We start from the raw sequence: 15,154 nt of genomic DNA, 5'->3' as shown, positions 1-15,154 counted from the left end.
CTCTAGGTGGTCACAAAGCACCGAGCTGATCTCCCTGTGCTATGCGGCTGCTTCCCACTAGTTATCTATTTTACATTTGGTAGTGTATATATGTCCATGACACTCTCTTACCCTGTCACATCTCACCCCACCCCCTCCCCATATCCTCAAGTCCATTCTCTAGTAGGTCTGTGTCTTTATTCCCGTCTTGCCACTAGGTTCTTCATGGCCTTTTTTTTTTTTTCCTTAGATTCCGTATATATGTGTTAGCATACTGTATTTGTTTTTCTCTTTCTGACTTACTTCACTCTGTATGACAGACTCTAACTCCATCCACCTCATTACAAATACCTCCATTTCATTTCTTTTTATGGCTGAGTAATATTCCATTGTATATATGTGCCACATCTTCTTTATCCATTCATCTGTCGATGGACATTTAGGTTGCTTCCATGTCCTGGCTATTGTAAATAGAGCTGCAATGAACATTTTGGTACATGACTCTTTTTGACCTATGGTTTTCTCAGGGTATATGCCCAGTATTGGGATTGCTGGGTCGTATGGTAGTTCTATTTGTAGTTTTTTCAGGAACCTCCATACTGTTCTCCATAGTGGCTGTATCAATTTACATTCCCACCAACAGTGCAAGAGTGTTCCCTTTCCTCCACACCCTCTCCAGCATTTATTGTTTCTAGATTTTTTGATGATGGCCATTCTGACCGGTGTGAGATGATATCTCATTGTAGTTTTGATTTGCATTTCTCTAATGATTAATGATGTTGAGCATTCTTTCATGTGTCTGTAGGCCATCTGTATATCTTCTTTGGAGAAATGTCTATTTAGGTCTTCTGCCCATTTTTGGATTGGGTTGTTCGTTTTTTTGTTATTGAGCTGCATGAGCTGCTTGTAAATCTTGGAGATTAATCCTTGTCAGTTGCTTCATTTGCAAATATTTTCTCCCATTCTGATGGTTGTCTTTTGGCAATCAGAGAAGACAAAGAAATAAAAGGAATCCAAATCGGAAAAGAAGAAGTAAAGCTGTCACTATTTGCAGATGACATGATACTATACATAGAGAATCCTAAAGATGCTACCAGAAAACTCCTAGAGCTAATCAATGAATTTGGTAAAGTAGCAGGATACAAAATTAATGCACAGAAATCTCTTGCATTTCTATACACTAATGACGAAAAATCTGAAAGTGAAATTAAGAAAACACTCCCATTTACCATTGCAACAAAAAGAATAAAATATCTAGGAATAAACCTACCTAAGGAGACAAAAGACCTGTATGCAGAAAATTATAAGACACTGATGAAAGAAATTAAAGATGATACAAATAGATGGAGAGATATACCATGTTCCTGGATTGGAAGAATCAACATTGTGAAAATGACTCTACTACCCAAAGCAATCTACAGATTCAATGCAATCCCTATCAAACTACCACTGGCATTTTTCACAGAACTAGAACAAAAAATTTCACAATTTGTATGGAAACACAAAAGACCCCGAATAGCCAAAGCAATCTTGAGAACGAAAAATGGTTAACTTTTCAGTTGGGTCAGGCAGGCCTGGGAATGGCAGGGCAAAGGGTTAGTTACTCCCAAATCCCTTTTCTATTCATCCAGACCTACCAGTTCTATTCCTACTTACATGCTTTGTAGATAAGAGTGACATAGTAACTTTTTTTTTCTTTTAACATCTTTATTGACATAGTACCTTTAACATGCTCCATCTGCAAAGTTAAAATATCTACCTGCTCACAAGCTCAGAAAAGAGTTTGGAGAAAATAGTTATTGTTTCCAGATGTTCTATGTCTGCCACACGTTTCTCAAAATAGAGTATGACACAACTGGGGGCAATATAGTAATTGCTTTCTTGTTCTAGAACAGCACTATCCATTATGGTAGCTGCTAGCCACATGTGGCTATTTAAATTAAAATTAATTAAAATTAAATAAAATTAAAAATTCAAATCTTTAATCACACTAGCCAAATTTCAAGAGCTCAGTAGGCATATGTGGCCGGTGGCTACTGTATTGGACAAGGTAGAATTATAGAACATTTCCATCATTGCAGAAAGTCCATTGGATAGCAGTGTTCTACAGTAAGAATTGTTACACCCTTGTTGTGTTTTTATCTGTACTAGTCAGAAATAAAAATGCCAAAGAGATAGCTTTTCCTAAAGATTGTTTATATAAATATCAAAGAGACTCCTGTAAAAATATGTACAATGAGTGATCTTACCAAGATCAGAACTTCTTTTATTGGTAGTCATGATGATTACCTTCTGTTACTCTCATCCTCTTATTGGCTAGGATGTGTTTTCATTTACAAACTCAAGAAGAGAGTAAAGTGAATTGAAAAAAATGAGAGTAGTGAATTTACGCAGTTAAATCATGTTAGTGAGAATAAAGGCTTTTGTGGAATCATGTGGAAAATTATTTTGGTAGTCAATTTTTATTTTGGCTGTGAAGATAATTCAGTATCCTTAGAAAATAAGCTCTGAGGTTTCTTCTCTGTGAGGCAAATATGACTGCCTTAGTTACCACACAATTTACAGTCGAAGTATTGTGCTCTTCAAGTGCCCTTTTTTTCTTAATAAAAGATGATACTAAGCTGGGATATATAAGCAAGGCTGCTTGTGTTCTCCAGACATTCTAAGAGATCTGCCACATCATGTATCACATGTAGTGCATCACCAACTGGCCTGTAATAGGTTCTCAATACATGTTTCTAGACTTGACTGCAAATCTACAGTCCCTTAAAAATGATACCTATTTATTAATTTTCATTACAAAAGAACATGTTCATTAAATACATTGGAAAATACAAGAAAGTTGAAAATTTTTCCCTATGCTCATAATTTCCTTTGTCTTTTTCAGCTATGCATTTTTTAAAAGGGTGTAATTACACTAGAGTTTGAACCTTCACATTATAGACTATGTGTTAACTGCTCTGGCTAGACCTGTTGTGCGAGTCTCAAGAGGTGGACTCTTTATGAAAGGTATTTGATGGGGGGAGGAAGTGAAGGAAAATTTGGAAAACCTTCTCTCTTTAAGCATACCTCACTCATATACATCTTACATGCTTACACCTGTTAGCATTTAAAGACCATTCTCTGACATGTGAAAAGAGAAAGAGGTGCAGCCAATTTACACGGCCTATTAAGTTCCCATGGGTAAAGTGAAGTGGTAACCAAAGCAGAAAAGAAAAAATCTGGGCAGTTGGGTGATGTATTGGTTTAATAACAAATTTCCAGAGCATTAACCCAGTATTTACATTTGCTTTGGCTTGGGGGGGTCCTTCGAAGTAGGGTCCATCCATCTTTCGGGTCGGGGCGTGGTGGGAGGAGCGCGAAGGCTCTGCCCTTCCCGGCTGCGGTTGGCAAAGCCTGGAACCGTCCTCGGTAGTCCAGGCGGGACTGGAGCGTGCTAAGGGCGGGACGTGCCAGGCCGGGGGCGGGACCGGGTGCCGAGCGCGCCCCGAGGCCCGCGCGCCGGTCACGTCCCGCACGGGCCTGCCGTAAATAATCAGGGCGCGCGCGCGCGCTCGTGGGGCCGGACGCGCGGAGGGGCGGCGCCACCTCGCGGAGTGGTGCCTGGCTGCCTTGCGCTACACCCAGTTCCCGGCGCAGGGATCCCGGAGTCCGACGTTCCGCGGGGCCGCGAGTCTTCCGGGGGTGCGAGCCAGCTGATGGCCGCTTCCTGGGCGTGAGGCGGGCAGACGGGGAGCCTGCGGTTGTGGTCCCCACCCCGGGAGCTCTGGGAGCCCGGGTGACAGCGTAGGTCAGTTTTCTAGGCCGGTTCCCCTGCGAACGGGCTCCCCCCTTGCCTGGTGGTGGGGGAGGTCTGTCCGCGCGTGGTGGGGGGCGAGGGCGCGTCTTCCGCGCGTCTCCGAGGATGGTCAGGGTCGTGGCCTGGAGATGCCGAGCTCTGAGCCAGAGGTAGGCTTCCCCGAAGTCCCTGGCTGCTCCAGCGCTGCGAGGAAGTTAGTTGTTACAAGCAGCAAGATGTTGGCATTTGTTGCATTTCCACTTAGGGTGTTAGGACTTCGTCCTGGTGCCACATGCATTCCCTACTAAGTCATCAGCTGCTTGCTTTCTCGGTACTTGGATGTATGCATTCCAACTTTTAGTTTCCTACTGGCGTGAAGAGGATTGATTCACAGTGGAAGTCACGAGCTGTTCACGTGACCATTCTCACAGTGTACCTCGTGCTCAATTCTACTAGCATGAAAGACTATCAGAGGAATTCAGAAACAGTGTGAAAGATTACAGCAGCACAAGAGAAACAAGGATTAATTTACCCGGGGGCCCTGCTGATTGGCAGGAGGCGTTGAAAAGGGTTATCCTGATGTAGTTAATATTAGTTTTCAGTTGTGAAAGCCTTTGCTTTATGCAGATTGTATTGTGAAGTTGAACTGTTGGCAGACGATGTTAACTTAAACTAGACTGTTTGAATGTTGCAAATTTAGCGGTTAGGCTTTTGTGGATAGTTGATAACAATGAAATCAGCTTTAAAATCAGTGGTGTGTTTTCCTTGAAAATCTCAGCCGTTGTATTGTAATTGATGCATTCTGGATATAGAGTTCAAAATATCCTCACCTCTTGACTCAGAATTTGGAAAATACTTTGATTTGTTTTGATGGCTTAGCAATGTTCGTGGTCTGACTCTGAGGCAACGAATTTTTTGCAGCCGGTGTGCCTAGGTGTAATTTCTGAATTCCCCAGCTGAGATTTTAAAGGTCTCTGTATTAATTACAGAATAGTTATAAAATTCAACCTTTTTTCATCCCCAGGTTCTAAACTAAGGGCTCTATCTCCAGTCTGTGGGGAGGGGGAGGGGGGAGAGGAGAAAACTGTCAGTAACGTTCCTTTTAAAATTTATCTTTTTCTTTTCTCCCAGGCAGAGCAACTCTCCCAGCATTGAGCAACTGATATGCAAAATAGGAGTTAACTGCCGCAAGTTGAGTAGATTTATCTGGAGCAGTTGTTGTGTATCAGTGTAGGGTTTTGCCAGGGTCTGTTTATCAGATGACACTTGCTAAATATCTCCTTTGTTCATCAGCAGAAATTTGGGGGTTGGGGGCTGGCTAATCCTTGTCTCTGGAGGCTGCTCAGCCTTGCAGGTATTATTTGCACAGCACTTACACCTGTAATTCAGAGCAGCTAGATGTTACTTCTGTGAAAATTGCTTTCCCACTCTTCCCCCAAAGCAAAGGGAAATGATGCTTGTTTAGAACCAGCAACTAGGTAGAAAAATACAGCCAATTTCTTTTGTGTGATAACGTGGTGCAATGTCTATTTAACACATTTTTTCTTCATGTGGCTTTATTTTACTTAGACATATCTATAATTATAATACCTCAAACTTGACACTTTGGCAATTTCTTACCTCTTGCTATTACTAGGAGCTGAGCTTTTGTACATTATATGTATTCACTGAGAAAAGTAGTCAATAGAAAGTGGAAATCAGCCTAACTAATAACATATGGAGGATAGAGCAAGCACATGTAAGAAATTTGAAGTGGTTCAGCCAAGTCTGGTGGTAATTAGAACTTTATTGATTTGTAAATTCTTTCCAGTTCCTAGGAGGAGGACAGGTGTTAGCAGTATAGGCACCAGCTGATACCAATCTCACCAGGATTCATTAATGACGTGTCAGAAAAGATACTCTCCTGCATTCTGTACAGAATATATTGATGATCATAATGTCATATAAGTATCTTACAGGATGTTCTTGATCCCTAGAAATGTTGCATTTTTTTCTCTTACCTGATCTCATCCACTAATAAGGTGGGCAAGTATAAGAATACTTTTTAATGCCTAAAGTAAGAGGATATACTAGGTCAGTAACTTTTTCTGAGTTGTATTCATCAGCCAGCAAATAGGAAATTACTGTACTATACAGTGAAAGTGGTCTTTAACTGTACAGTTTCCTATCATGTGACAATGGAAAGTAACCACGTTTTTACTTTGTTGTTTAAAGTTTTCCTTTAAAGAGAAACTTCTGGCCATATGGTGGATAACTGGTCAGTATTATTACACGTTTCATTAAGCTTGGAAGATAATTTTCAAATGTGAAATAAAATGGGAAACATTTAAATACATTTTATCTAAAATTTAAGGAATTTTTTCATTGGAAGGTAACAGTTGATCAGCCTCCTGGTTGGTATTATTATCTAAAACTGTATTTATCTTAATTTGTGGACTTCTCTGCCGTTTGCTTCTATGGGCCAAACTGTTTGGAAACAATAGTTAATAGTTTTTATTAACTGTTTATTAACAGTATAATCTACGAAGTTCAAATTGAAATCAGAGCTGCATCTGAGGGTTAGTTCTTGTTTGTGAAGCAGATAAAATGTATAGCAACCTAAGGTTTAAACAATTTCATAAAGCAAGGCCATGAAGCTTATTTCGTTTTCAACAGTTTTGTTAAACATTTACATTTTCGACTGAATAAAGGTAAAATAATAAATAAATAGGCAGCAAGTAGGCTTGTTCTTTTATTATACCTGTATGGCATCCAAGTCAGTGTGGGTACGTAATGAATAAGAGACAGTAATGTAAATAAGTCGAATATAAAGTAAATAATTTGGTATAGGCATTTTACATTGATTTCAATGGCTTACAAACTGTAGTAAGACATATCACAATTATAGCCAGGTGTCTATCATTTCTCCTGCAAAAGAGGTGATGTCGTTTATCAGGACACAGGGTCCTGTTGAAGTTAGAGAAAAAGTTTCACTGAATTAAAAATTAAGTGATTTTTAATTTAATTTCATATTTTTAAAAAAGGCAAGTGCTTCCTAAAATAGACTTTAAAATTTGCTGTCATTTTCCTTAAATTGCCATATTTTGGATGTCTCATTTCAGTCAGTAAATCTTCTTAAAATGAGGGGATTAAGCTATAATTCAGATTCAGCTTTCTCAGTGCTCATACATGAACAGTAACTAGGACCTTAAATTTTAGAGGCTGAATTGAGTTTTATAAATATATAGCATTAATAATATTTCATCCCTTGATAAGAAGTTCTAGATTCTGGTTGTGGCTATTAAAGCCATACCCTTGGCAATTAACTTTATCTTTGTGCTTTTCAGTTTCTTCATCTCTAAAATCAGTCTTAGCTTAAATATGAATCTATCTACCAAAGCTAAATTTCGAAACCAAGAAAAAATGCATTAATTATTTGTGTTATCACAAATGTCATAGTTCTATATATACATATTTGTATATGCCTATGTACAAATAGGTATATACACACACACATACATACACTGAGGAATATGTGATCACGTAAAAGAACTTAATGATTGCTTGCTAGGAACTAACAAGATTGAGAGCAAAACTCTATTTCTATTGCCATGTTTTAACATAGTCACTTTAATTTTTTAATATTTTCCTTATATTAAAAATACAATATTGGAAGGAGAAATATTGGAAAAAGAAAGCGCCATTAAGCAGCTAACTAGTGTACTTCGGAATTCAGTGCTGAGCACACTAGAGATTTTTTTGTTTTAAAGACTTAGTTTGTAAAATATATGTATTCATAAATACTTAATTTTTCTCACTATTCAAATCCCTAGTATACAGTATATTTCAAATATTATTTTAATAATGTATTACCAAGCATAAAATCAGTATCTGAGAATTTTAAAAATCATCACAACATATAGTCATAACAAGTTTTGAATAATTAGCTTCCTTTGGCTCTGTTATTAGTACAAAAGCTATTTCTCAATTGTTAGAGCCAAATTTCAGATGCTTCCTCTTTTTTTTTTTAAAATTTTTGGGCCGTACTGCGCGGCATGTGAGATCTTAGTTTCCTGACCGGGGATTGAACCCACGCTCCTTGCGGTGGAGGCGCGAAGTCTTAACAACTGAACCCCCTCATTTTTTTTTAATTGTGGTAAAATACATATAACATATGTTTTTAACCATTTTTAAGTATACTGTGCAGTAGCCATCACTACTATCCATCTCTAGAACTTTCTCATCATCTCAAACTGAAACTCTGTGTCTGTTAAGCACTAACTCCCCATTTTCTCCTCTCCCAGCTTTTAATAACCACCATTCTACTTTTTGGTTGCGTGAATTTGTCTACTCCAAGTATCTTATATTAGTGGAGTCATGTATTTGTCCTTTTGTGTCTGGCTTATTTCACTTAGCATGATGTGTTCAGGGTTCATGATTGTTGTGTCACGTTTCAGAATTTCATTCCTTTTGAAGGCTGAATAATAGTCCATTGTATGTGTATACTACATTTTGCTCATCCATTCATCCACCAGTGGACACTTGGGCTGCTTCCACCTCTTGGCTCTTGTGAAGAATGCTCCTGTGATCATGAATGTGCAGATATCTCTTTCAGCAGTTCCTTCTTTAAATTCTTTTGGGTATATACTCAGAAGTGGAATTGCTGGATCATATGGGAATTCTACGTTTAAGTTTTTGAGGATTCACCATACTTCCCTGACGTTTTATAATGTCCAGTTACATATTGCCGTATGTATGATCGAATAAAGTTAGCCTGGAGGTCTTTGAATTTTAAGTCTTCAAACACCTTTAAGAACTCTGTTAAAGGACACATCATTTAATATTCTGAATGTCTGGTACTCAGGGGAATTAGCTCTGATTGTTGAACTTCACTGTCTTTGATTTCTCTAGGAATTTTCTACTTTGATTCTGTAGAAATAGTAAAAGTAGCAGTTCAACTTGTAAAATAGTAGACCTCTGACTGAATTGAATGTTGATTGCCCTTTAAGCTACAAGTGGTCTCTGCCAAGATTTCAGAGTTGTTAGGGCCACAGAATTTATCCACTGTAGTGAATGGGGATTTAGTGGCATGGATTATCAAGTATGGGGACCAGTTTAATTAGGTAATATACAGTGTTTACGCAACAACAAAACAGAAATTTGCTTTCCACAACATAATTTAGAATTAGAAGCTTGGCTTCCCCAGTGGACCTTGGAGGAGAGGAAACATAAGGCAAAACATAAGGTCTCTAGTCTCCTAGTTTTTGAAGCTCAAAATGTTTTTGACTAGTTATTTCCTCGAAAACATTCTCTTGGCCATTAAAATCTCATTCATGAATCTTAAAAACAGAGTTTGGAATTGCGTGAATGTGAAAAGAGTGGCTGAAAATATCCACAAAGAGATACTGAAAAATACTATATGTGCTGATAGGATGTGGCTCAAATCTAGTCTCATAAGATACATTAAGGGATTACTTGTCTTTCTTTTGGCTTAAACATCAGAGACAGTGCATTTTGAAATAAGCTCTCATGAGTCCAAAGAAAGTTTTTTAACATCTGTTCAACATTTGAATTTGGATTCTTTGATTTTTGTATTTTTTCTAAAGTTAACTGTTAACCACAAATTATTTATAAGTTAGAGATGTATCAAATTAAAGAAGCAGTGATAATCCTCAATAATCCTGGAGTGTATATTTTAAAAAGGTATGATTTTTGGTATGATCTTAATTCATTTCCTGTGGCATATAAGGAAAAAAAACTTCATTTTTTGATCACTGGATAAAGGTGTACCACTTATAATGAACATGTTACTCTTAGGCCTTCCAATCGGTGTTGCTTTTGTTCTTGAAAACCTAATTCCACGTTCATCCATCCGTCCATTTAATAAATATTTGGTTGCCTGCTCTGTTCTAGGCACCTTGCTGGGTACTAGGGATATAGTGGGGACACATAAGAAATGTGGGACCCTTTTTCTCATTAAGTTTACAGTGTAGTGTAGGGAGAGCCAAAGAAATGACCATATGTGCACCTACAGACATTTGTGGCAAAAATAAGGTGCTGTGAAGGTTTATAAAGGGGATCTAGTGGAGTTTGGGAGTGGAGATGGCAAGTCAGACCTCTTGAGAAATGTGGATAGTAATTTATTTGTACAGTTGACTTCTGTATAACATAAGTTACTGGGAATTCCCTGGCGGTTCAGTGGTTAGGACTCTGCACTTTCACTGCCGTGGCCCTGATTCAGTCCCTGGTCAGGGAACTAAGATCCTGCAAGCTGTGTAGCATGGCCAAAAAAAAAAAAAAAATGTGTGTGTATACATATATATATATATATATATATGTGTGTGTGTGTGTGTGTGTGTGTGTGTGTGTGTGTGTGTGTGTATATATATATATATAAAATATATAAATATAAGCACATATATATTAATATATATTATATATGTTAAAATATATAATAACATAAAACATAAATTATCCTAATGTAAGGCCTGGTTTTATTCATTAGTGTGTCACCAAAGTTTAGAACAATGCCTGGACCGTGGTCAGCCCTCAGTTAAGGGTTTCTTGATAGTAACACTGTGATAGTAGAGATAGGGAAAGTGTTGTTGGCCCTGGAGGTGATGGGGAAACTGCAGCTTCTTGTGGATGTCATGTTGGGCACCTTCCTAGCCCAAGCTGGCTACCTAGATGCTGACCTGCGGAATAAAGTTTTAGGTACTACTGATGTATCAAATTCTGAATCTTCAGGTCTGCATAGACGGCAGTGGACTTTTAGTTATAATGGTTGTTGGATGAAGAAAAAATAATGAATGTTTTTATGTCTTGGTTTGGAACATCTTCTGAGTTTCTTTGCAGCATAGCTGAAAGGAACATAATGATCATTTTGTTTTACTGTAGTACAGCTATCATTTTAAGAAGTTTACTTGGTCTTTAAATTACAGGTATTTTTGGAGTTGTGCTATTTTGACTGGGTGTTAGAGGCACTAGGAAATTATTTTGTTATAAAATTGTGTTTTTACTGTTTTCTGCTCCTAACATAATTTGTTTATGGAAGTAAGTTCTAAATGTATATATGATTTTACAAAATTGTTTCTAAAGGGAGATAGGGCAAAGTGTCAGCCCACCCCGCAACTCCTACCACTCCTTTCTAAAGTAATAGAAGTTTATAAAGGAAAAGTGTTGAAAATGCCTGTTTGCGTTTTGGAATTTACCCTCAAGGTCTTGCTTATTTGACTAAGTCCCAAGTGTTACAGTTGGCAAACCTTTAGAGTCTGCTCAGCCTGCAGGTAGAGTAGCTAGTTTTAATGGATGTGGTGGGAAATTGCTTTTGAAAAGGAGAGAATGAATTGTTCTAAGAATATTTTTTAATCAGACAGGTGCCTGTGTTAAAATGAACACATATGGAATTTAGGCATAGAGCAACAAGAGTTTTAATTTTCTGTCTCGGTGAAATTTAACTGGCCTTGTACCCTTTTTAATTTTCAAACAATCTGTTCTATTTACCTCTGTTACCTCTCCCCTCCATGCCTCCCTCCCCATCCTGTCTCATAGTAAGACTCCTCTTGCCTATGAAGATACCTAAGAATCTGTTTCTCTTCGTAGGAAATTGGCAGCATCAGACAGGAAGGAGCTCTACCCAGCTCCCCACTGGCCCCTTAACTACCCTCTGCCCTGCCCCCGGCCTTAGTGTGGTGCTTCCTCTTTCCAAGGCTAATCCTTGCTTGGGCTTTTCATCCACTTACTTCAGGCTCCTCTAGGATCTTTTTCATCTCTCTTCCCTCCTTCCTCCTGTCTTTCAAGCTTTTCCTCTCTCCTGGCTCTTGTCCCACAACCTACGAACACGCCCAGGAATCTAGTATCCGAAAACTGAAGCTATCCCCAGCCCTTCAAAACAGAGTTGCTTTCAAGGAATCTGCTGCAGTCTCTCCCCATCATCCCACTTTCACTCCTCAGTTTACCCACATCTGTTTACCTCTGTCATTTCTACTTAAAGTATCCTTGAGTTCATCAGTGGCCTAGCTGCCAAACCAGTCGGCATCTTCAGGCCTTGTCCCTGCCTTTCCTTTGACATTTCACACCTATCCAACCCCTTGAAACCCTCTCCCCTCTTGGTTTCAGTGCCATCGCCCTCTCCTGTCCCTCTGTCCATGCTTAGGCCTTTCTTGCTGGACCGTAGTGACTGGCCGCCTTCGCCTTCAGTGTTGGTCTTCTCCCAGTAAGAGGTCGTATTTACCCCTATGGCTTTAATGGCTACTGATGAGCTGATAACTCCCCCCATTTTAATTCTAGCCTATAACTGCTTTCTCTTGCTCAGGCTGGTATTAGCTGACTGCTTATTGGGCATCTCCCTCTCTGTTTCCCACAGGAATCTCAAACTCACCACGACCAAATGGAGCCACATCTTCAACCAAGATTTTTTCTGGTGTAACAGTTGTCCATCGGGCTTGGAAACCTTCTTCATCCTGCTGGTCTTGGTGACCTCATTTTTCAAGTCCCAGCTTAAATTTCACTTTCTCTGTGATTCCTTCCCATACTAATGCAGGTGAAGGGCTAATCACCCCCTTTGTCCTCTGTACAGCCACCGTCCCTTGTTCATTACTGTACTTGGCACATTTGGTATGATTGTGTGCGTGTTTGCCCTGCCTGGGGGGCAGGGACTGTATTGTCCATCATCATAGCTCCAGTGCCTGTAGCAGTCTCTGTCATTGGTGGGTACTCAGCAAACCTTTGAATGATTCTTAATTCCAATTGCAGCACTAATGAGCAGCTGTCGTGGTTAACATGGTATTACAATGAACTGTTTAAGTAGATGATAGATTTACTTTTACCCTCTTCATATTTATTTTACAGAAGTTGAAAAACTTAAAAAAAATTGTGGGTTTTTTTTTTTTTTTCTTCTGTAAACCCAATGTAGTGAGAACCCAAGGTAATAATAAACAATTTCTAGTATGTTCTGAAGATACTTACTTCAAATGTTCTTTGATTCATTCTTAAAAAGCAGGAAAAGGATATTTCTGTTGTCCTGTCTTCAAGTTCACTGATTCTTCTGCCCGCTCAAATCTGCTTTTGAATCCCTCAAGTGAATTTTTCATTTCAGTTATTGTACTTTTCAGCTGCAAAATTTCTTTTTGGTTTCCTTTTAGGCTTTTATTCTCTTAGGACATCTCTTATTTTCTCCACCCACGGGTAAAGAATACTTTCACCAATGTTCTGTCTAAACAAAATTCAGGGGAAAAATTGTTATTAAAAAAATTTCCTTCTGAAATTCAAGAAAATATAGACATATTTACAATCTAAGAAATTATATGCAATCTAGCCATGCATTGTTTTTTTTTTTTTTTGGAGGGCATACCGTGCATCTTATGGGATCTTAGTTCCCCAACCAGGGATTAAACCTGAGCCCCGGGCAGTGAAAGCATGGAGTACTAACCACTGGTCCACCAGAGAATTCCCTAGGCTTTCTATCTCTTTATTTTAAGTTTGTTCATACATTTTCTTGACTTTTTCCATATATCCCTTTAGTTCTCTGAGCATCTTTAAGACATTTTTCTGAAGTCTTTGTCTAGAATATCTGCCATCAGTTCTTTTTCAGGGACAGTTTCTGTTGATTTATTTTTTTCCTTTGAAGGGGCCCCGCTTTCCTGTTTTCTTTATATGCCTTGTGATTTTTTTTTTTTTGGCTGCTGAAAACTGGACATTTGAATCTAATGTAGTAACTCTAGAAATCAGATACTCCTCTTCCTCAGGGTTTGCTAATTTTTTGTCGGTTTTTTTTGTTTGTTTGTCTTTGATTGTTGTAGACTGCCTTTCTGCTGAGGGCCATCCTAAACTTAAGGTTGTCTCATGTCTTTTTTGAGCCTTTGGTGGGCATGAACAGTCACATTGTAATTTTCCCCATATATGCAGTTGTTTGTGAATGTCCTAGTCTTTAAAAGAGGGAAATTAAGGGGAAATTTAAGTGGGATAAGAGAAAAAAAGAAGAGAGGGGGAAAAAGGGTGCTGGCCCTTTAAATCCTCTGGCAGTCCAGGCCACTGGAGAGGTTTGCAGCAAGGGTGCAGGTGCAACAACAATGGCTGCCCACTTCTTTGTCTGCATTTCTGTGGTCAGAAGCAGCAATCAGAGATCAGAGCCTGGCTCCCCAGTATTTGGAGGACAGGGTCCTTTTTGCTGATGCCGGCTCCAGCAAGCTGCTCCAGAAGCACATGCACAGGTGCCTGCTGAGTGGCTGGAGGTGGGGGGTAGGGAGCTGCTACCCCTAAGAGCTGAAATTAACCACATTTACCTTCCAAGTCTTCCCTGGCAGTTGCAAGCCTTCAGGAGGTTCCAGAGTTCCAAAGAATTGTTAGTTACATCAGACAGAGTCAGCCAGTGCAGTTGTTGTGTAGGTGGGGAGACAGATCCCTGGTATTTGTTACTTGGCTATCTCCTGGAACCCTCTGTGTATTTTGAAATTATTTCATCTTGTCAAATTGCTGCCTCTCCCTCTGCAACATATGAAGGATTGTGTGAATGTTATTATAATATATAATATGCATAATATTATTAGCAGTTTACTGGAGTGCACATTTTCTGTTCCTTCCAGCATTTGGTGTGTTTAATTTTTTTATTTTTGCTAATCAGGTAGGCAAAAAAAAATCATTGTGTTTGATTTATTTGCATTTAACTGATTATCAGTATGAAAGAAATTTGTATTTTTTCTGGGAATTGCTGTCCATAACATTTTGACATCAATGCTTTAAATTTGATTGTAGTCCTTTATAGTTGGCTTGAGGCTTGGTAAGAAAATATGAGAGTTATTTGTAAGTATCGTGGCTCCGGGATCCTTATCTGTAATTTATTTTCTCACAAGTTTCTCACATTGTGTTAATTTACATTTCAGCCTTATGATATTTCTATACAAACTGCTGAATTGCCGTATTTTAACTTTATATCTGGTTATTGATGTTGTACTAATAACTATTTACAAAATACCTTGACAGTGTGCTTTCATAGACACAGTCTTACAACAGGTCATGAGGTTGATTGTATTTTGCAGGTGAGGAAACTGAAGCTTTGAGAGAGTAAGAAACTTGCCCAAATGTCTAGTGCACTTCTTCAGTAATAATACAAAGGGCACGTAGTCTCAAGGTCAAGTTTTGGCCCTGCAGCTGATTCATTTAATCAGTTCTTTTGTCTGTCTTATTAGCTGCAGAATAAACATGATTTTTTTCCCCTTTTATCTGTTAGCAGATAATATCCAAAAGCTAATATATGTTCTTCGATAATAGCAGTGTTATTATTTTTTAAATCTAGAAATGAGCACAGAAGCAGAGCAACAGCTTCTCCATCATGCCAGAAACGGCAACGCTGAAGAAGTAAGACAGTTATTGGAAACCGTGGAAAGGAATGAAGTAACTGCTGACATTAACTGCAAAGGT

At 38.7% G+C, this 15,154-nt stretch overlaps 1 protein-coding gene across 3 annotated transcripts in view; it reads left to right on the top strand.

Moving 5' to 3' along the window:
• OSBPL1A (oxysterol binding protein like 1A) overlaps positions 1 to 15,154 on the top strand; it is a 246,807-nt gene that overhangs the window by 21,535 nt on the left and 210,118 nt on the right. Inside the window, exons 1-2 of one of the 3 annotated variants that reach the window (XM_068562861.1) lie at positions 3,485 to 3,769; positions 15,030 to 15,152. In XM_068562861.1, coding sequence (XP_068418962.1) covers positions 15,032 to 15,152 — 121 coding nt within the window. In that variant the 5' untranslated portion in view covers positions 3,485 to 3,769; positions 15,030 to 15,031. Of the gene's footprint in view, positions 1 to 3,484; positions 3,770 to 12,138; positions 12,279 to 15,029; positions 15,153 to 15,154 lie in introns of those variants that run through there. The other 2 variants (XM_068562863.1, XM_068562862.1) reach the window with 2 other exon arrangements.

This window comes from Eschrichtius robustus, chromosome 14 (genome assembly GCF_028021215.1).
Source record: "Eschrichtius robustus isolate mEscRob2 chromosome 14, mEscRob2.pri, whole genome shotgun sequence".
In the NCBI taxonomy this organism is placed as follows: Eukaryota; Metazoa; Chordata; class Mammalia; order Artiodactyla; family Eschrichtiidae; genus Eschrichtius; species Eschrichtius robustus.
Note: the sequence above shows the minus strand (reverse complement) of the source record. Positions and strands in the feature narration are given on the sequence as shown.